The sequence below is a fragment of the Grammomys surdaster genome, unplaced genomic scaffold, assembly GCF_004785775.1.
Source record: "Grammomys surdaster isolate TR1022 unplaced genomic scaffold, NIH_TR_1.0 315, whole genome shotgun sequence".
NCBI classification, from domain to species: domain Eukaryota; kingdom Metazoa; phylum Chordata; class Mammalia; order Rodentia; family Muridae; genus Grammomys; species Grammomys surdaster.
The window spans coordinates 1,058,300-1,079,667 of NW_021604734.1; the positions used below are offsets into that span (position 1 = coordinate 1,058,300).

The 21,368-nt window shown below is 39.9% G+C and overlaps 1 protein-coding gene across 3 annotated transcripts in view; it reads left to right on the plus strand.

Annotated features, from left to right (window-relative positions):
- Positions 1 to 21,368, plus strand: part of Epm2a (EPM2A glucan phosphatase, laforin) — a 98,091-nt gene that overhangs the window by 70,173 nt on the left and 6,550 nt on the right. The window contains exons 1-2 of one of the 3 annotated variants that reach the window (XM_028777791.1): positions 15,508 to 15,521; positions 18,902 to 19,143. The exons of 1 other annotated variant lie outside the window; for it this stretch is intronic. In XM_028777791.1, the coding sequence (XP_028633624.1) occupies positions 15,508 to 15,521; positions 18,902 to 19,143 (256 nt within the window). Of the gene's footprint in view, positions 1 to 15,507; positions 15,522 to 18,901; positions 19,144 to 21,368 lie in introns of those variants that run through there. One more of the 3 variants, XM_028777789.1, reaches the window with a different exon arrangement.

Genomic DNA, 21,368 nt, shown 5'->3' on the forward strand with positions numbered 1-21,368 from the left:
GCATTTTGAAGTTAGGGGCTGTATCTTATTTGCCTTTGAGTCTTTGCATCTGAATTTAATGCCTGGGTACAGAGTCTGTGCCCCAGTCATGAACAGTCCCTTTTATTGCTTATAGAAGCTATCTCTGAGTAAACATGACATGCTCAATAGTGAGTTTGCCCTTCCCCAGATCCTTGAATAGCATCCTAGTTGTACAGTAATGGATGTTTAAGCATTTAAGTAAACATGACAGAATGTCGTGGATGTCAGTCATTGGGAAATCCAATTCTGCTGTCATTCCGTAGTGAAACATTGCTGTTTGGACACGTTTCCTGCTGCCGTCACAACTGAAGTTTTGCTCTGTTGTCCAGGGTGGCAAGTGTGGGGTATTGGCTTTTGCACATGCTTCTGTCTATGTGCACGCGCACACATGTGTTTTCACATGAGTCAGGTTGAGAAAATCAGAACAACCATGGCGGCTGGGGGCAAGGAAACCATAACGATATACAATAAAATCACCCTCAAGGAGCTGACAGTCTATAACAGGAAAGTGACTTGTGGACAGACACTCTTACTGGGATAATTGTCCAATTTCACAAAAGTGCAGTTTTATACACAGGGACCCTGGAAGCTTAGAAATATTAGTGGAAATTTCAAGAGTCAAAAAAGAAAAAGAAAAAAAAATTTTAGAATTTAAGATTTCAGCATAGTTCACATTAGCTACCAACCCAGTAGCCAGTTACCAAATTCTCTGTAGAAGCCAAATTTTCTGCTTCATTTCACTGAGTGATGTTGTTGCTAAGGAGATTCCTTATTCCTCCCTGTGCTTCAGCAATAACAAGAGAGTGTGGATGTAGGTCAGATGCCATATACATAAGACAGACTTTGTTACATGCTATATAGCAACTGGGGATTCTTCTTGAACTGTCAATGTGGCAGATCAAAACATTTATGGTCTTTGTGTGTGTGTGTGCGAGTGTGTGTGTGTGTATGAGAAGAGTATGAGATTCCTTGGAGCTGAAGTCACAGGTAGCAACATGTCACCAGATACAGGTGCTGTGAACTAAACTCCACTCCTCTGAAAGACCACTGAGCCATCTCTCAAGACCCCGAGACAGTTTTTGTATTGCCCAAATTCAAGAAAAATTTCAGCAATATAGAATATCAAATTATTATTTGGAGCCTGATAACTTGATCCTAAAATTGTTTCCTTCTTGTCTGTGCTTTCAAGTGATATTTGGATTTTATAGACTGTGTAAAATTGATAAAGAATATACCATCAAGTTCACAAATATAGTGAGTTCTGAGGTTACTAAAGTCCATGATCAAGGAAATTCAATAAAATCTAATTATATTGCCAGGCAGTGGTGGCTCATGCCTTTAATTTTAGTACTTAGAAGGCAGAAACAGGAGGATTTTTGAGTTTCAGACCAGCCTAGTCTACAGAGTGAGTTCCAGAGCAGCCAGGGCTACACAGAAATGCCCATCTCAAACACAAACAAACAAAAGACTACATAGAGTGGAGCTTATGATACATTAGGATGCATGTGCATGTGAGTTCTTTTTCTCTGCAGAATCCTGATTAACAGAGAACAATGATGATTGAGTACTGTGTCCTGAACAGAGAAAATTAGCTGAAAGCATAGTTATAATGTATGGATTGTTTTGCTTCCCTTTCCCATGTTTAATTTTTTCTCCTTGACGGGGAGCTGGCAGAGGTTTGGGGAGAAGGGATAGCACAGAAGTTCTACTACAGATAGACTCTGGAGGAGAGAATCATTTAATCCTTAAGTTTTTAAAGCAGTTGGATATTGGCTTCATGTGCAGCAAAGGTCATCTTGTCAGAGTTTCCCTCCTGCTTCTTAGGAAGGCTTTTAGAGGCCAAGGCAGTTCTATGGACATTTGCTGCATTGAATCTCAAGCTTGATCTTTGAGAGTTTAAGGTTTCTGTGCCTCTGTCTGTGGTGCCAGATGAAGCGATGTGTGGAACTTCCTCAATGAGGAAGTAAATCCAGTCTGTGCTGTGACAAGTCAGGGTAGTCACGTCCCTTTAATATTAGAAATGATCATGAACAGAGCCTTTCTGGGACTGGAAAACCATCCTCTCTAGGGATCTGAGTGTTGCTGTATGGCTGTTCCCAGGCCGTAAAGAAAGAGTACTGACCAGTAGACTTATGAGCCCCTTTAGTTTATGTTACATTTCAATGAACGATTTTTACAGCACATATACTCTGTTTTGTAAATGCATTTAAAATTCACAGAATATGGATATAAAGGGTAAATAAACAAAACTAATTCACTGCAGTGCTTTTCTTCAGCAGTCGCCATCAGAGTATTGGGTTCCCATTAATGGCAAACAAAAAGAGGTGCTAAAGTATAGGCAAAGGGGGACAAATGTTTCCACCCATGGATGGATTCTGAGCAGACATTTCTGAGATTGGGCTTTAGATCCTTGGTACTTCGTTTACTTATGTGCATTTCAAGAACTTAGGGAGGCCAAAGGTTCTATTTTTTGAAAGTGCTTTTTGGTATTTCTTAGACCCTGGGGGAGAAGCCAGGTGATAGCACTGCCCTTTTATAGGTCATATATCGACAATCATCTTTGAAAAGTATATTTGATGCTTTACCCGTCCTAATCAGAAATGGGATAATATAGTGCTGTAATAAAGCATCGGGACCACCTTTCTTTTGTGAGCCACAAACACCATGCCAATTACTGTTTTTTCATGTCACTGAAAAGAGGAGGGATAGAATTTTCACACACAGAACCTCCATGAAATATGCAGTCCCTGCTGATGTCCTTTGACTCATTTAAACCATCAGAATCTTTCCTAGATTATGCTTGGTTGAGTTCCCAAGCACCTGAAGGACATTGTTATTGAGACTGTGTTGGTCACTAGAGTGGGTTTCAGCTTATCTCACTTTCTTCTTTTGGCATATTATATTTATGACTATTCTTTTTTCTCTCCTGTGTAAATATAAATCATCATACCATGCACTTCCTGATTTCTTTGAAATGAAAATCCTTGCAAGACCGTTCATGAATATATCAGTGCCCATTTCAGGGCTAGCAGAGAAAAGGCTCTCCCTCAAAGCTCCCTTTACATTGATTGAAGCAGGTGTGCTCTTTGAGTCATCCAGGCAGTTCCCTTCTGAGAATCCCAGATAAGTGGTCCAGATTGCATCTAAGAGGAAAACTCACTGAAGCATACTTACTTTTCATCAGGGTGCCACAAATAACAAAAGGCTGGGATCGGTGGAAGTACACTGTCGTCTACTTAATCGCCATCATCCTAAAACGCTTATGTAGAATTCCTTCCTTCAAGACGAATTGTATAACTGCAGTAGCAAATTAGACTTATTTTTTAAACACTAAATTGTCTTTCTTCTCATTTACATTTAGCTAAGAAAAGCTGACTGGCAGGGGCGTACAGGAGACGTGTTTGCACCTGCTGCTTTCAGTCAGTCCAGGCTTTATCTTCAGTAGCTTCCTGTGTTATATTCACGTGGGATGCACCCCACTGCTTTCTCTTTCTTCCTGAGATACATTTCATGAGAGTTGCTGTCTACACAAGATGCAGGTAGATTCCTTACTACAGCTTGCCCCTACTCCACCCTGCCACGAGATCTGAACGTCTTCAGAGCAATAGAATATTAGTATATCTAGAGAATATGAAGGTTTGCCATGGGATGAACCATTGTTTAGTGCAGCATGATAAATCCTGGTTATCAGAACTTTAGGTAACATTTCTCCCTCCTTAAAGAGTTCGGCAGCACATTCTAGAATGGAGCAATTTCAACAGGGCCTATGGAAAATCTGTGTCTCATAGAATGAAGTTGCCCTCAAGGTCAACCACTGCTTAGATGGCAGAGTGTGCTTAAAAGTGTGTGCCTTGCTTTATTCATTAGGCCAATAACTGCTATGCTGTAAGAATCAAAGAGTGTAGCAAAAACATCTCTTCTGTATGTGTACTTAGTAATAAGTGAATAAAGTATTTTTTGAGGCAGTCCATATAAACTACTGCAAAGAAATCACCCAGCAAACTAGAACATTTTAAACACTAGCTGTTATTTATCCTTTGACAGTCTCACATGTCTACCACATATCTTGACTATGCCTACCTCAGTTGCCCCTAGACTTCCCCAAATACCTCTTCCAACTTTCAAGTCTCTGCATCTGTGTTTGTGTCTGTCTTTCTGTTTCTGTTTCTCTGTCTGTCTGTCTGTCTGTCTGTCTGTCTGTCTGTCTGTCTCCTTTTTGTGAACCACCAAGTAGAGATAGTGCTGCCCACTGGGATCATGCTGGCTTGATCTTGTGCAGGTTTCATGAAGCTAACCACATCTGCAGCTTTAGTGAGCTCATGAATGCAATGGCCATGCGTTCTGGATGATGCCAGAAGACAGCATCATCCCCATCCACTGGCACTGTATGTTCTTTCTGTTGCTAAGATTTTTGGCTAGGTTGGTATGCAGTAAGATTCTTAGCCCCAGTTGAGAACTTTGACCCCACCTTCTCCTTTACTGCTTTTTGTCTCTTTTCCATCAGAGGCATCTCTGTGCTGCTCACTGTCTGTCTTGTCAGCATGTATCATATGCAGCCTGCTATCTCCATAGCTGGTCTCCTCTGTGCTTGAACATCTTACCACAGTTCTTTCCTCCTACAGCTAAGTTGATAGAGTAGAAATACACACTCATGGAATAAAACTGGCCTTGATGATTATGTTACTATGGGTAGGGGTTTCTAGTATATTATACCTCAAAGATGGGGAACAACAATTTTCTTTTTAAATGAGTAAATAGGATATGCTTTAGACTTTGTGAACCACGTGGTTTCTATCTCAGCTATTCAAATACGCTATGGTTGTAGAAAATTTAGTATAGATAACATACATGTAAATAGCTGAGTGTGGCTATGTCCTAATGAAAGACAGACAGAGATGTATTCTATGTCCCAATAAAAGACAGATAGAGATGTATCACATTATTCTTGACCTTAAAGAAGGCAGCCAGTCATGTGATCGAGCTTTCTCCCAAACAGTGAGTGCTATCACCCTATAATCAAATGGCCATATGTTAGTCATATATAATTTTGAAGAGGCTCAACAAATATTAACAAATTAAGGGTTCTGCTCATTTTCAAGAGTATTATCAATAATAAGATTAGAGATACTGCTTTAATCGTGCTTGGTAGGTGTCCAGAACTAGTCTATTTTATCTGTATTATTTCACTTAAACTCACAACACTATTGAGTATTTACTGCTGAGAATCGAAGTCTATAGATGATGACACCAAGATACAGCTAAGTTAAGGAACCTGTCTGAGGAGACAGAATTAATGGAGCTGGACTCCAAGATGGCTACTTCCCTCCCACCTCTAGGAATCATCTCGATACCTGTATGTGATAGCAGGAGAGCTGAGAAGGTGTTGCTTCCCAGTCCTCTTCATGCATACCTTAGAAACAAGAGGCTCAGAGAGATATAAGTGACTGTGCAAAGGTTGCCCAGTCATTGATAACTGAGATACACAGGTCTTGATGTCAGTGAAGTCACCACTGGAAGACCTGAAAATAGAAGCTATGCTTAGCAGTCACCAAGAAGACAAAATCCTTTTAAAATGCATGATTACCTCTAACTTCTTATTTTAAATTTGATTTTTAAAGTCGATTTCACTTCAGTTCGATAAATACACAATTGGAATTTTCCAAGGTGGAGTTATTTTTAATTCTTGCCATCTTGAGAGGCAGTGCCCTGTCAAAAGGAAGGTGACATATGGCCCTCTACATCTGTGACTCAGAAGTCCCAGAGTGTATAAGAATCACTCAGAGGTGATCAGAAGGAAGGATTCTGAGTGAGCCCTCACCAGCTCAGAGACTCAATAATTTCATCGAGGATCTAGCAGAATCATGACAGCAGAACCCTCAGGAGAGTCTAGTATGTAGTCCAGGCTGTGACCACTACCCCAGAATCTCATTTAGCTTTGCAAGCTGAAATGTTCACATTCATTAACAGCGTGAATTTAAAATACCATATGGCATGAAATAAAACTCGCACTTACTGTCCATGGGTTACAGTAGTAAAAAAGACATGACCATATTCCAAGTAGGAATGGGCCTTTATTGTTGCAGATGAACTGTACTGACGGTCGTAATATTCAAGCAGTTCTGTTTGAGTGCGACTTTTGGATTGACATGCAGAGCTGTAATACTAAACTGACCAAGGCTTTGGGATTGTGATGAGTGACCATGAGTGTTTGTGTGTCACCCATACAGGCTGTTTTCTACCTTTCTGTGACTGTCTCCTTGGGAGAAACTGACAGGGCAAGGGTGAACATTTCAAAGGATTAGGATTTGTCACAGTTCTCCACCTACCCACAAATATATAATTACTTATAATAGAAGCCCTTAGAAATGCACTAGTGTATAGTAGAAGAATTTAGGACAGAAATAGCTTATCTAGGAGAACAAGTAGAATACAAATTACTCAGGACTCCAGACAGTGTAATTACTACTATTAAATTTGAAATTTGAGTTTTCTGGCAGTGAGGGCAAAAAGGGAAACATGTTGGGTTATGTTGTTCTATATGCTGGGTAAAACCAGCTTTCACATTGTCTGCCGAGATAATTGTTATTTTGAGCAAAGCTCAACCAGTAGTTTAACACATATGGTCTTGAGATAATACAGTTGAAAATGACTTCAACAGAGCTTTACAAAAGTTGTAGCAATGTTATGGTACTGGTGTTAGTTGAAGGAAACATCAGCTGATTATTAATTTTGTTATTTCTTCATTACCTTTGCTTTTAAGGCGAGTAAAATGGTTCCATCGTTAATCTCTGGTGTTATGGCAATCAATGTGATATGTCTTATTCTAGGGAAGTTCCCCACTGTGCCAAGAAAACCAGTGATTGACAGTTGAAGAGTAGGAGTCTAAACAAAGAGGGGGTAATTGCTTGTACCAACTTTTAAGAAAAGAATCCATGAGTTGCTGTGGGGTATAGGAAGGAGTTCAGGGAACTGATGGGGCCATGCCATCTGGTCAGCGTCATCAAATACAGGAGCATTGCAAGTGCAATCCAAGAAGAGCAGCAGAACAGACAGAGAGAGAAGGGTACACATCAGCACAATGGCTCCCCTAAATTAGATGGAAGTCTCATGTGGTGGCATGGGATAAGAAAAATTCATAGGTGTTAGATTTGAGAGGGTTAATAGAAACAATTGTGAAGACATATGAAATCAATGAATAGTTACCTCAGTGTGTTTGGTTGGAGACTTGAATGGTTTGTGTTTTCAAAGAACATCCCAATACAGAGTGGAAAGAAGGTATATCAGGAGGTCATTTAGGAGGCCATTGGTGTAATTGTTTTTTGTTTTTTTTTAATGTTGAAGATCTGAAGGAAAGCCATGTCATTGAAGATGAGCAGGATTCAAAGCTGGAAAATGACCTGTGGATCTGGTTTAATGATTACAGGAAAAAAAACTGGGAGCAACCAAATGAAATCTCCTTGCTTAGGTTCATGGAGCCAGTAACAATAGAGAAAACCGTAGGTAGAGAGCAAGCAGTGTAAATCGGTGAAGATGAGTTAAGTAAATGCTGAAGGTTTGCCAGTGAGCACTTCTCAGAGTTGAGATCTGAGATGAAGGCAATAGATACTGAATTTACAAGAATGTAGATGGCAGCTAAGGTATGCTAGTGAGGTATTTAGGAACTGAAGGAAAGTCAGGAGTTTGGAACTCTGAGAAACCTTCACTCTTACAAGGTTTGCAGAGAACAGAGGAGATGTGTGATAAAAACAAGGAATACAGAGTGACAGAAGTGATCGGTGGGATGTGTGTCAATTCCCAGTGATGCAATTTGGGACAGAGAAAGTCTGTGTCTCTGTGATGTCGAATTGTGACAGGTAGACACTGGGTCTCTGGCTCCTCTGACTACTGCATTGAGGTTTCTTATGAGATGCTTATGAGTAGGACTTTGTAGACATTGGGTCTCTGGCTACTCCTCTGAGGTTTCTGATGAGATACCTATGATAGTTTCTGTTATTTGGAGGACAGATGATTTACATATTACATATGTTTTAGAAGTTTGAGATCCAGACATCTCTAGTTTAGAAGACACACACTTAGAAGCAGTGAGTACAGAATAACCCCCCACCCCCAAATCTTGAAAAGAAGCCCTTGTGTGAAATAGAGTTGATGGTATCTTGGGCTGTGAAACATGGAAGAGATTTTAGTTTATAAAACTTTGAGGACTGTTTTCATCTATGAATCACCTGTGCTCATCGAAATGAATGATTTCAAAGAAAAGTGTGCCCTGAAGGTCTTGCTAGAGTAAATTTAACAGAAATTGGGGCATCTTGTTAGTAGAAGGTGAATTATAGTACCACAGTGACTTTGTCACTTAATCTTTCCTTTAGTCATCACATACAGTCACTATGTGGGTTCCAAGATTGCTTTTGCTGACATCCATCATGAATGCATCCACATCCTGTCTACACACTAACCATTTTCCAAGTGTGGTAGTCAGAATATGCTTGGCTCATGGAAAGTGGCACTGTTAGGAGGTGTGGCCTTATTGGGGAGGTGTGTTCTTGTTAGATAAGTGTGTCACTATGTAACAGGTAGGCTGTGAGGTCTCCTATGCTCAGGCTTCACCAAGTGTGGAATCTAGTCTCTTCCTGGCTGCTTTTGGATCAAGATGTAGAACTCTTAGCTCCTCCAGCACCAAGTCTATTTGTGCCATGAAATGCACCCCACCATGATGATAATGAACTGAACCTCTGAAATTGTAAGCCAGCCCCAATTAAATGTTTTCCTTTATAAGAGAAAAAATTCCTTGGTCATGGAATCTCTTCACAGCAATAAAACCTTAGCTAAGACACCAAGCCATTTCACCATCCCAAAGTTGTTCCTTTTCTCTCATATGAACTACATTTCCTGCATTATACCTTTTCCTCCATAGCCAGTCCAAGTCACTCTTCTACTAAAAGTCCATTATTGATTCTTAACTGTCTTATATTATGATATAGATTTCTAGAACATCAAGACTCTACCATATTATGTTTTCATCCTGTCTGATCTGCTACGTCTCTAGATTTTTCTTTAAGGGTGCCTTGTCCTTTACCTGTCCTGTTCCTTTTCTCATGTCAGTTCTAATGTCACTCTTTCAAATGAGTCCTTCCCTTGTGTTCTATTGTCTGGTTTCCAGAAAACTCACCTCAGTGAAGAGTGAGTTGAAACAGAAGAATTTATAGTCCCTCAGTATCAGCTGAAAGTTAGGCCTATCAGTTAACAGTGTTCAGTCCGGTAGTTTAGTCTTTCCATGTTTTGAGCCCTCCCCCCTTAGATGTGGATTGTCCTCTATCCTAACATATTATAGTTGTAAAGAAAACAAAAATTTTACTTCCTTAAAATAAGCCACAGAGAGCACCATGCATCTGTCCTACAAGACTGGTGTTTCACCTTTCTGGATGCTAAGAAGTTTATAGCATTGATTTATTTTGAAGGTTATGAACCACTACTTGTCAAGTCCCTCTTCCTGGCTCACAAGTGGTCAGTCATCTTCTGTGTTGTCACATTCTTGTCTCTTAATGTCTGTATATAGACTCTCCCTTCTTAAAATAACACTGGTCATATTGTGTTAGGGTTTCCATGGGTGACCCTGTGTAACTTAAGTGCTTCTGTGGAGAACCTCCCTTCAATAAGGTCACAATTTCAGAGACTGAATCAAGAATTCAGCCTGTGAATTTTGGGGGAAAAGTATAGGTCTGAGTTTCACTATGTCACTGCGACAAAAATGCTTTGACCAAAAGCAACTTGAGGATAGGGATTATTTGACTTATACTTCCAGGTCATAGTCCATCAGTGAGGAAAGTCAGGGCAGGAACATGAAGCAGAACCCAAAGAGCAGTGGTTCTCAACCTTCCTAATGCTGCAAACCTTTAATACACTTCTTCATGTTGTGGTGACACCAACCATAAAATTATTTTAATTGCTACTTCATACTTTTAATTTTGTTGCTGTTATGTATTTTAATGTAAATATCTGATATGCAAGGTATCTGATATGCAATCTCTTGAGAAGGTCATTCAATCCCCAAAGGGGTCATGACCCACAGGTTGAGAACGACTGCTGTAGAATAAGCCTAGCTGGCTTACTCTCTGCCTTGTTCACAGGCTCATGCTCAGCTAGCTTTTTTGTATAGACCAGCTCCACATACCTAGGAAGGCCACTTTCCTCAGTGGGCTGGCACCTCTATATCAGTCTTCTATTAAGACAGCCCTGTGTAGACATGGCTGCAGGCCAATCTGATCTTTGCAATCTCTCGACTGATACTTCTGATACTACTGATGGTTTTTTTTTGCTGTAGGAAGTTGACAGCAGAAGCCAATTAGAACAAGTATCTATCAGTGATAGGGCTCCACATTGATTTAATTATGTGGTACTTAGTAACATTAAAAATGGAAAGAATATTAGGTGAGAGGTTTTTTTTTTCATACAGTATCTTTATAAGTTAAGATTCTGTTGCTGAGATAATACATCATGGCTAAGACAACTTATAGAAAAAAGGAGAATATTCTGATTTATTTGTCTATAGAGTTAAAGTTCATATTAGTAGGACAGTAGAGACAGCATGCCAATGGGCAGCATGGTGCCAGGAGAATGGACTAGAGCAAGCTGGTTATGAAGTGGTTTACTCCTGAAGCTCCCCTTCAGCATCATACTTCATTCAGCTAGGCCATGTCTCCTGAACTTCCCCAAACAGCAATACCAACTGAGAGCCATGCACTCAAATGTCAGAAACTGTGGAGGCTATTTCTTATGTGAACCACCACAACCTATATAAACTATGTAACACTGTAACTCTGTGCTTTTCTACCCACACCCCAGTTCCCGGATAATGACTCAGAGGCTTACTGTTTATTGATAGATGCTCAGGCCTAAAGATAGTCTTGTTCCATGTCTAGCTTATAATTCAACTATCCTGTTTATACTATTCTGTCTGCCTCTTAGCTGATTACCTCTCCTCAGTTTCAGATGTCAGACTTCCTCAGAGTATGGGTGGCGAACCCTCCCGCATCTGACTATTTCTCAGAGTTCCCCTCTCTGTTCTGCTGGATGTCCCATCTTCTGATCCTGTTTCAGTCTATTGGCCATCAGATGTTTATTGACAGGTGATGTTCCCACACAATACACAACAGATTATCCCTACATAACACAGCTAAACTAAATGAGCTACCAGTACTTCCCCAAATCAGCATGTGCTGCATTTGTTCTGCTGCCTGTGACTCATAGCAAACTAGAACAAAGCTATGTTTTGGCTAAGAGAGTAATCAGTGCCACTCTCCAGACTGGGGATTCTCTTCAAGAAGTTATTCAGGGATAGCTGGCAGGTGTTACAAGCACCAAGAGAGGGCATATGTCTAAGCAGCTAGAGGACACACTTCAGCAATGGAAACTGTATGTGCTCATAAGCCCAGGAGCATGCTAGAGGTAGATTTTAATATTTCCTTTTTTATATTAATGAGATCAAAATTATAGGGATGATAGATTTTTCTTCTTTACTCATTATTTAATAGTCAAGTCATATTTTAATTTCACATTGGGTTGGACATAAAATGTTAAATAAGCTAAACATAGCACAATTATACAACTTGGGAAATTATCTGTACACCCATACACATGCACACATCCATACACACACACACACACACACACATACACACACACACACAGCCACACACAGCCACACATGCACACACAGACCTACATACACATACAGGCATACAGGCATACATACATACACAGACACACAGACAGACACACACACACAGCACACACACACGTACATATAGACACACACAGTTTTTTTCTCTTTCGGGTTTTCAACTGGGTTTTTGGTTTTGAACAGAGTCTCAGTAAGATCTCTTTGCTGCTCTTGGAATACACTTCACTGGCATGCTTAGTAAGAAGGCTCAAGCCCATGTTCGTACTCCCATTCTTCCATTTCTATAGTGTCCTAATCTTTGTACTATCTCTGATCAGACAATCATGCTAATTCCCCCCTTTAGGAGAAGCTATTCTGCTGTTTCTAATGGCCGTTAGTGGATGACATATCCACTGCAAGTCCATGTAATCGACTTGCTTCTTCCATGCCAGCATCTCCTGTCAACCCCTGGAGGCAGTTTTTGCAGAGTGCTTAGATGCTCATTCTGCCTGATGTCCTCATGATTGCCAGTGAGGTCTGATTTGATTGACAGCTGATGCAGAGCAAGCAGCTCTGCTTCTTATGCCTCAGTAAGTCTTGTACCACATGTGACGACCTGTCAGGCGAAGCCAACAGCAGTGTTGTGATGTGACTGCCACAAAGCCATATTCATTCAAATGAATTAAGCTGATTTGCAATAAGAAAGAAAGATTCCAGAGTGTTAGCCACCCACTTCCCATAGTCTTTGATTAAGGTGTGTTATTAGGATGGATTTTATTTAAGTTGAAGTTGGTTGAATCACAAAAGAAACAGTATTAATCCAAGTTGGTATTTTTTTTACAGTGTTCTATTTTTTAAAAAATTATTCTTTGAAAGTGGTATATATGATACACACACATATCTATATCTATACCTATACCTATACTTATACCTATACCTATATATATCTTGACTATTTCTATACCTTACTCCCGTCCCCAGCTTCTCCTATAACATCTTACCTCAGCTTCTTTGCAGCTTCATGACCTCCTTAATAAATTATATAATTTATTTATGTACTTATTCCACTGAATTCTTAGTGCTGCCCACATGCACACATGTATGAGGTCATCCACTGGGGAATAGGAAGTCTACTAGTGACCACAGTCCTAAAGAAAAGTCACCCTCTCCCTCTCCATCAGTCATCAACTGCCAATAACTGATCATGAGGTGGCATCTGAGGAGCCCCTCCCTGCTCCATGCTGGAAAATTCAACTGGCTTGATCTCATGTGGGTTAGTGCAGGTACCCTCTGCTGCTATGGGTTTATGTGTGTGACATTCCTGCCATGTGCAGAAGACAGTGTTTTACACCACTTCTCCCGACAATATTCCAGTCTTGTCAAGTTTTTGTTTTTAATTCTCTGTGTGTGTATGTGTGCACATGAGTGCAGTGCTCATAGAAGCCAGAAGAGAGCATCAGATCCCTTGCAGCTGGAGTTATAGGTTGTAGTGAGTCACACAAAGTGGGTTCTGGGTGTCGAACTTGGTTCCTCTGGAAGAGCAGTGCAATCTCTTAACCATGAGCCATCTCTCCTGCCTCAACACAAAGTCCTGTTCTCACAAAAATATTTTCAGATTTATTTATTTTATATGAATGACTGTTTTGCATGCAAATATGTATGTGCATCATGTGTTTGCCTTATGCCACGGAGGTCAGAGGAGGGTGTGGGATCTCTTGGGACTGGAGTTACATATGGCTGTGAACCATCATGTAAGTGCTGGGAGTTGAAACCAGGCCCTCTGCAAGAGCAAAAGTTGCTCTAAACCAGTGAGCCATCTCTCCAGTTCCCAGTACTCTATTCTTAATGCATGTAACTTTATTAAATATTTCTCATGTCTCACAAGCAGGCTTATTTTAGACATTTTTGAGAACAGTGTGCATTAAAATATGGACACACTTCTTAACTATGTCATTAATAGTTTCCAGTTTCTCATTCTGACTGTAAGACTTTTGGAGAAGTGTATTGATTTAAATTTAGAAATATATTTGTATACAGAGTTGAGTGTCCTTGGATTTATATTTTTTAATTTTTAGCTAGCAAATATTTACTTTCTTTAAAAGGAACTAAAATTTATATAATAACTTTCTCCCACCACTTACTGAGATATGCCAGGCCAGTGTGAAATAGAGTTCCACAGATAAATGGGTAATTTCTAAGAACACAGAAAAGGCAGGCAGCCCATTAGAGTCTCAGTGAATAGATGCTTGTATAAAGGTTCGTTCTGTATTGTGAAGGTGAAGCCTGGCTTGGAAACTTCATTCTGGGTTGACTGAGTGTTAATATTCATTTGGCACAGTGGTTTCCATCTGACCTTTCTAAATAATCTATAATGCTGCAGCCAAGAATCTCTAACATAACTTAGAATCTAAGGTAAATTATTCATCATTATTTCTCTGGGGGGGGCCTTTATAGTATAATGTATAATATAACTGTAAGACATATACTTGTTCCTTAATTATAAGCTTAAATTTATCTAGAGGGGATTTTTATTCTGTAAATTTCATATTTCAATAATTATATTTTACCTTAAAAAATTCATATTAAAAACCATTTAAATTACCACTGGCACCAAAAGATTAGACACAAGTTGAGATGTACAAAAATGAATTTTTAATGGTGTCAAATTACCCTTCTGAGTGAAGCGAAAGCTGACTATCTGTTTAGGAAGTGCAGTGTGCACGTCATTACCTCAAGGGTGTCATGTAAGGAGGACTATGTTGCCTGCTCTGAGAACAAGCAGAAACAGGATGGCCCTCAGGGACACTTCAGCTGTTTGTTTAGCAGAATCAAACTTTTGTGTGTTTGATTTGTGTGTTTCTAGCAAACTCCAGACTTTATCTTCACACTCCATATTACCCTCGGTTGGATTCTATTTATTACTCATTCTCCACTCTTTAGTACAGTGGTCTCTGCACAGTTTATCTTCAGCTATTTGTATCCTGGGTCTACAACCTCTTGTTTAAAATAACCAGGCAAGGCTGGAGAGATGGCTCAGCACTTAAGAGCATTGACTGCTCTTCCAGAGGTCCTGAGTTCAATTCCCAGCAACCATATGGTGGTTCGCAACCATCTGTAATGGGATCCGGTGTCCTCTTCTGGTGTGTCAGCTATAGTGTACTCATATACATAAATAAACAATTCTTAAAAAATAAATTAAATAAAATAATTAAACATCATTTAATATTTCTTTTTTAACTATAGAACTTGGCTCATCATATCACCAGAGGAAGAGTCATTTAGGTTATGAAAATGTTGGAAATACCTAATATAGAATCTGGTGTCTATTTGTGATGCACACATGTAGTTATGTAAAGACTTATTTTCATTAGAAATGTAATGTCAGATACATATCTATTTATCTATATAATGTTAACTTTGGCCTCAACTTTTGCTTTGACTTTTCCATTGTTTAAAAAGTATTTTAAGAGTAGAGTTGAATGTGAAAACAGAATGATTAATACCCAATGCTCCTTTTAGCAACATTGGGGTTCTATAGACGGACTCTGGTAGGGATTCTGTTCTAACCTGCCCCCCAGTGCTCTACTCAATTTACCTTTTGCATAGTAAGAGTGAACTGGTTTTTAGATTTATAAAACCCTTTGTGGAAAACCAGTCAGCCACTTTATTTTTGCATGTATTGACAAGGTAAATATTAAATGCCCCTTATTCAAAATGAACATAATTTAAGAGAACTCTGAATAACATTTGAAATTCGATTTTTCTGTCATTAATACACATTTTGACATTTTGCCAGTCCACTTAAAAATTTTCTTCCAGCAAACCATGCGATGCTATTCAATAAGTTATGCTACTTAATTCTATAAATGAGGCTCCTACTTCCCTTTCTCACAGTGTGGCATAGCTGAGTGTGTTCAGTTCAGCTCAGGAGTGTGCATTCGCAGGTCCCAAACAATCACTGCACAGGCGTTCTGCATGATCCTGGAGGAGGAACAGATGTGTGTCCAGATGTAGCCAGTCTTGTCCTCATTCCCTAGCAGAGGAAGAGACAAGCCAGAATGAATTGTGAAGTTTCTACACTTGGATGAACACTAAGCACTCAGGGACATCGTCCTGCCCAGCACAGGTCTAGACATTCGGCACGTGTCATGCTCTGGTCTTTCCCTTATCTTCTGTGCCCAGTAGACAATCTCAGAATTCTTTGGATCAAGAAACCCCATGCCCATCTCTCCAGCACCATTATGCTTTTCTTGGTTCTTTTTACTTTTGTATCTTCATTTAATCCATAATATTCTAATAAGAATTTCCATAAGGATATGTCTACAAGCCCTCTAGATAAGAACCTAACTAGAGAAATAAATAACCTCTTGTCTGGTAAACAGGGACTTAGCCTTAGAAAGTTGGTTAAGTCTTTTGAGATGTTTCTACTGAGGATGAGAAATACCCATATTTGAAGTGAGTGGGTTGTTTTCAAGTTCACATCAACAACAGCAAGAATTGCCAAAAAGGAAGAAAGCAGAAAATAAATTAAAATAAAAAACAAAAGAAGACAAACAAATAAAAACTAGACAGAAGAAAGAACAAAAGAAAGAAAGCCAACATGGACTTCATATTAAAAAGTAGGCAACTGTTCTATGCTTTGCAGCATTCAAGTGAAGAAAATGGAGAAAAATGAAATTTTGGTCAGTATGATACAGTCATATTGTATGTCAGTATTATGATTAATATGAATTAGAATTATAGCTTCTTAATTATAATTATTTTGTATAAAATTTCTGTGATTCAGTTAGTTTTAGACCCTTTCCAAAGATGAGCACATCAGAGGCTTAGAAACAGTAAATGACTTGACCTAAAGTCATATGACTATTACCAAATACCAGTACTGGCATTTGAACTTGGTCTTTCTGGCTATATGGAACACTATTTCTGTTATAGGTAAAAACATTAGAGCGTTTCTCAGATATCTAATATGGAACTTCTATTTTTCTCTTGATCCTTCTTTTATTTACATAGATGCACAATAAGCTGTATTTGTTCTTATTTTATATATATGAGTGCTTTGCTTGCATGTATGTCTGTGCATCTCGTGTATGCAGTACTCACAGGGGCCCAAAGAGGGCATCAGACACGCTAGGTGCTGTAGTTACTGACACTTAATTAGCTTCCACGTGGATGCTGGGAACTGAACTTGAGTTCTTTGCAAGAGCAGTAAGTACCCTTAACTGCTGAGTCATCTCTGCAGCCACATACATGTGTGTTTTAAAATATGATATAAGCTACCATATTACTGTCAGAACAGTATAAACTATGAGTTCCACGGTCCCTGACGGCCTTCCTCTGTTCAAAGGGGAAGGAGTCCAATACCATTGTTATTCTTATAAGCCAAGGTTTTTTCACATGTGTGTTATTGACATTTTGGACTAGATAGTTCTTTGTTGTGGGACCTGCCCTCTCTGCTTGTAGATGCTCAGCAATACCACTGGTCTTAACTTGGGGGGGGGAGCATGCCACCACCCACTGTGACAACCCAGGGTACTCATTAATACAGCCAAAGCCAGCTGGTCCGGCAGACCACCCCTGCTCTAAAGTCAACGTGAAGGGTCTTTACTGCAAATGCAGTCCTCTGCTCAGCTTCTGTCTCACATATTAGGGATTTCAAACCATCCACGACTTAGGTGTTGGCTTAGCAGAACACGTCAGGTGCATCGCTAAGGCAAGGAGCCCTTAGCTCTCCAGAGCAGCGGTCCTTGTGACTGTAGCTGGCGTTCTCGATGGCGCCAGTGTTCAGGAGCTCATTCTCATGCACAATCACAGTTACTGCATCAGGGAAGGAGAGCATGAGGAATCGTAAACGCAGTTTTAAATATACCCAGTGGGAAGTGGCACTTGGTGCTTCAACTCATTTAGCCACGAAAGCAAGCTGCACGGAACACAGCTAAATTTGAAGCAGAGGGCATTTGGTTCTTCATGCTTGAAGGGAATACCTGGAATTACTGGTGGATCTCAGTAATGTGTATCAACTAGCCTGAGTTAAGTTCTATATGAACTGATACAGGACATTGAAATTCCTTGGTTCTGGAGAGAATGCATAAATATGGAATAAGCTTCTATGTGAATAAGACTGTAAATATAAATTATAATACATTTATCATGCATGTTTGTAAAGTATTTACTTTTTGGTAATATCTCCATATATGATAAGAGAGTTTTCAATTAATGGCTATGATAAGCTTTGCTTGTTTGTTTTCTGTCTTCCACTAAGTTTTATTATTCTTACGGGTTAAATATATTCCTCATTGCCTTAGAATTTGTTCTTATCTTTGCACAAGAATCGTTTTCTTTCCATAACTTTTCTCCTTGTATGTTGCAAGTGCAAAGAAAACTCCATTTGTGTTTCTCTCACCTACAAATCTTAATCTGAATGATTTAAATACGTCACATAACTTGTGTAGTTGAGTCTCTAGGGAAGTGTTTCTCAAGGCTTATAATTTGAATAAGCAAGGTCACCTGGGAAATAGTTGGAAATCTGAAGCTCAGTGGGCAGTATTCTCTCTCTCTCCTTTCTCTTTTTCCTTCCTTCCTTCCTTCCTTTCTTCCTTCCTTCCTTCCTTCCTTCCTTCTCTATCTCTCATCTGTCTATCTTTACTGATAGTTTTAAAGAAAACTGGTGAATTTAAAGGGCGAGCATATAGAAAAATGTTTGGAGGCTAATGGACTGAATCTTGGTTTTGAATTTATTCAACAGAAGTTTTCTGTTTCCCAAGTTTAGTGTGTTTCATGGGTCTTACACTGTCAGAAGGAGTCTATGTAGTGATAAGGACTGATGTATTTTTGATGTATTTTGCTGTATTTTGGCTTGTTTTTAAATTTTGGACTTTGAGATGAGTGTAGGTGGTTTCACATTTAATATATTTAAAATGAATTGATAGATTTTGTGTAATGGTCATAGACTACGTACAACTTGGTGAGTTTATTTTCATGTGTTGCTGGATTTAGTTTCTAATGTCAACTTCCTGGCGTGCTTCTTGATCTCATAAATAAGTTTTCCTAAAACAGTAATACAAGTAATTTTTTAAAATAGTATTATTTCTTATATCCTTAAAAATCCAGCCTTTTCTTATCAGCTTGAAAGATGAGTTGTACTTAAATAGTATATGTCATATGCAGTTACTGAGAACTCATGTTGGAGCCATAGTAATTGTTGACCCTGTATGTTCTTTCTAGAATTCTACCAAATATCTGGCTGGGCAGCTGCCCTCGCCAACTAGAACATGTGACCATCAAATTGAAGCATGAACTGGGAATTACAGCTGTCATGAATTTCCAGACCGAATGGGATATCATCCAGAATTCTTCAGGCTGCAACCGCTACCCGGAACCCATGACTCCAGACACTATGATGAAGCTGTATAAGGAAGAAGGCTTGGCCTACATCTGGATGCCCACTCCAGACATGAGCACTGAGGGTAAGGGCCAGAAGTAGCACTCTGGTTCTTTGCTGAACTTCCTTCATGGGGCGCCTGTTTGTCTTTCAGTCATCTATAACTGAATGTCTAAACTATGAATTATAAAAATGGAATCAGTATAAGGATTTAAATTTAATATGTCTTTAGATACTTTGACAGGATTCCATTTAATGTGACTTCACACGCACACACACACACACATATACACATATTCACACATACACACACACACATATATATGCACATGGAACATATAGAATCTAAGGGGATGGTAAGGGTTAATGAATCAGCTAAAGTAGGGTTTAGAAGCACAATGGGTTGGTTATAAAGACACACAGATATTTTCGGGGGCTTGTGTCGATAATCTAGAAAGGCTTTTGAGGCAGTGATGTTTGAGGTGCTGTCTGAGCAGTGACTGGGGGTGGGGGAGGGCAAGATGGGAGAAGATAGAAGAAAGAGCAATTTAGAAGAATTCTTATGTCAGGAGAGGGTGTGGCATGTTGTAACATCTGAAAGACCAATGTGGATAAAAAACTGAGAATATGAAAGTACCCCCAGGATTTGAGCTACAGTACCAAACAATGTCACACCGCCAGAATAGCTTCAGCAGGGGAAAGGATGAGAAGCCGGGGAACACGAAGGTTCTTTTTGTGTTAGTTTGTTTACTAAAAGTATTTCTATTGCTGCACGAACAGCTTGGAGCTGGGTCTACGAGTCCAGTGAGGTAGGTGCAGTAAGATGGGTGATAATGTGGGAGGTGAGGCCCCGAGGCTGTAGGGAGGAGCATGGTAATGCGTCAACCTAACTGGGCAAGCTTGTGAGAAACAGTCCTTATGAATGGGTTAACATGGTCGGGTATCGCTGGGGAAGCAGACGAATAAGTCATAGTTGTGACATAGTAAGTAAGCGGCAGGATGGCAAGTTCAGAACCAATTACAGCGCAGAGAAGAGTGGACAATGAATGATGCCGTGTTCTCTGGAGATTATGGCTTCTTTCTGACAAGGGCAGATAGGCAGGCTACACGATTTCCATGACATTTGAAGTTGGCCTAGCTTGGATGGGGAGATGTAGGCAGAGAGAGGGCAATGTAGAGGCAAGGAGGAGCACAAACAAAGGCACAGAAGCTTGGACTTGTAGAATAGCCATGTATAGATACGGATAGACAGTTGCTGAAAAGTAGGGCTAACATTTCCAGTAAGGGAACCACTTCTCGACGACAGTATTAATAACGTGTCAGCAGGGGGCAGCAGAGAGCTGTAGAGTGCATGGGTTTGGGGAGTTTGGCGATTTGCTCTTTTGGATAAGGAATGGCAGTGAAGCCTGGCAAGGAAGCTAGAACACATTTCTCCCCAACCCAGCTTTCTCTGTGTAATGCATGCTATGTCTCCAACCTTCTCATGAACGAAATGGATTAACTCATCACCTTCAGAGAAGATTCTAGGAAGACATTATAGTCACCCCACTTTGCAGAAGAAAAGACAGGTACATGACGGTTATGTAATGAAAACGAGGCCCATCCCAGATTTCAAGGGTGGCTTTCTGGCTCACAGAACTGCTCCCAAAATCAGGCTTCGAAGTGGCAACCGCGATTTTCTTTGTACGCTTCAGGCAGAGTCCCCAGACCCACATGATTTCAGTTCTTCCTGTTCATGATTAGTTGCAGTTATACAAAGCTGTGAACTTAGGGGACATATTTATCTCCCAGCAACCAAGAGGTCTGTAAAGCAGAACACCTTGAGGATGGTAGAGAACCTGTGTCATTGGCCAACTTGACACTTCAAAGACCTCAGGTGGAATTTAAGAGTCTTGCCTTTTCTTGAGGCTAAACCCTAAACAAAGCAGAATTTGCATCAACAGAAAGAAGGAGAGATTAGCTCTCTGAAGAGTCTCTCTCTGGTTTTAAATTGTTTAGAATTGTTCAAACCTTCAACTATAGCACAGAGACTTTGATTTGGCTTCTATGGTTCTAATTTCACAGCATTGTTGCCCACCTGGATAAACAGGAGGGGACAGGCAGGGATCAGTTGAGCCATTAATTCTAACTGCTATGAGGCCCACCCCATCCCATGCTCTGCAAACTGAAGGGTCCAAGTCTAAGAGGCAATTTGCTCAGTAGTTTGATGTCATCTTTCTGCCGGAAGCCAGTGTAGTTGTATTCAAAGCATGGTTGTGGGCAGGTCACTGGGTCACCAGGTCAGGGTGTCTATGGCTAGCTCCCATGCAG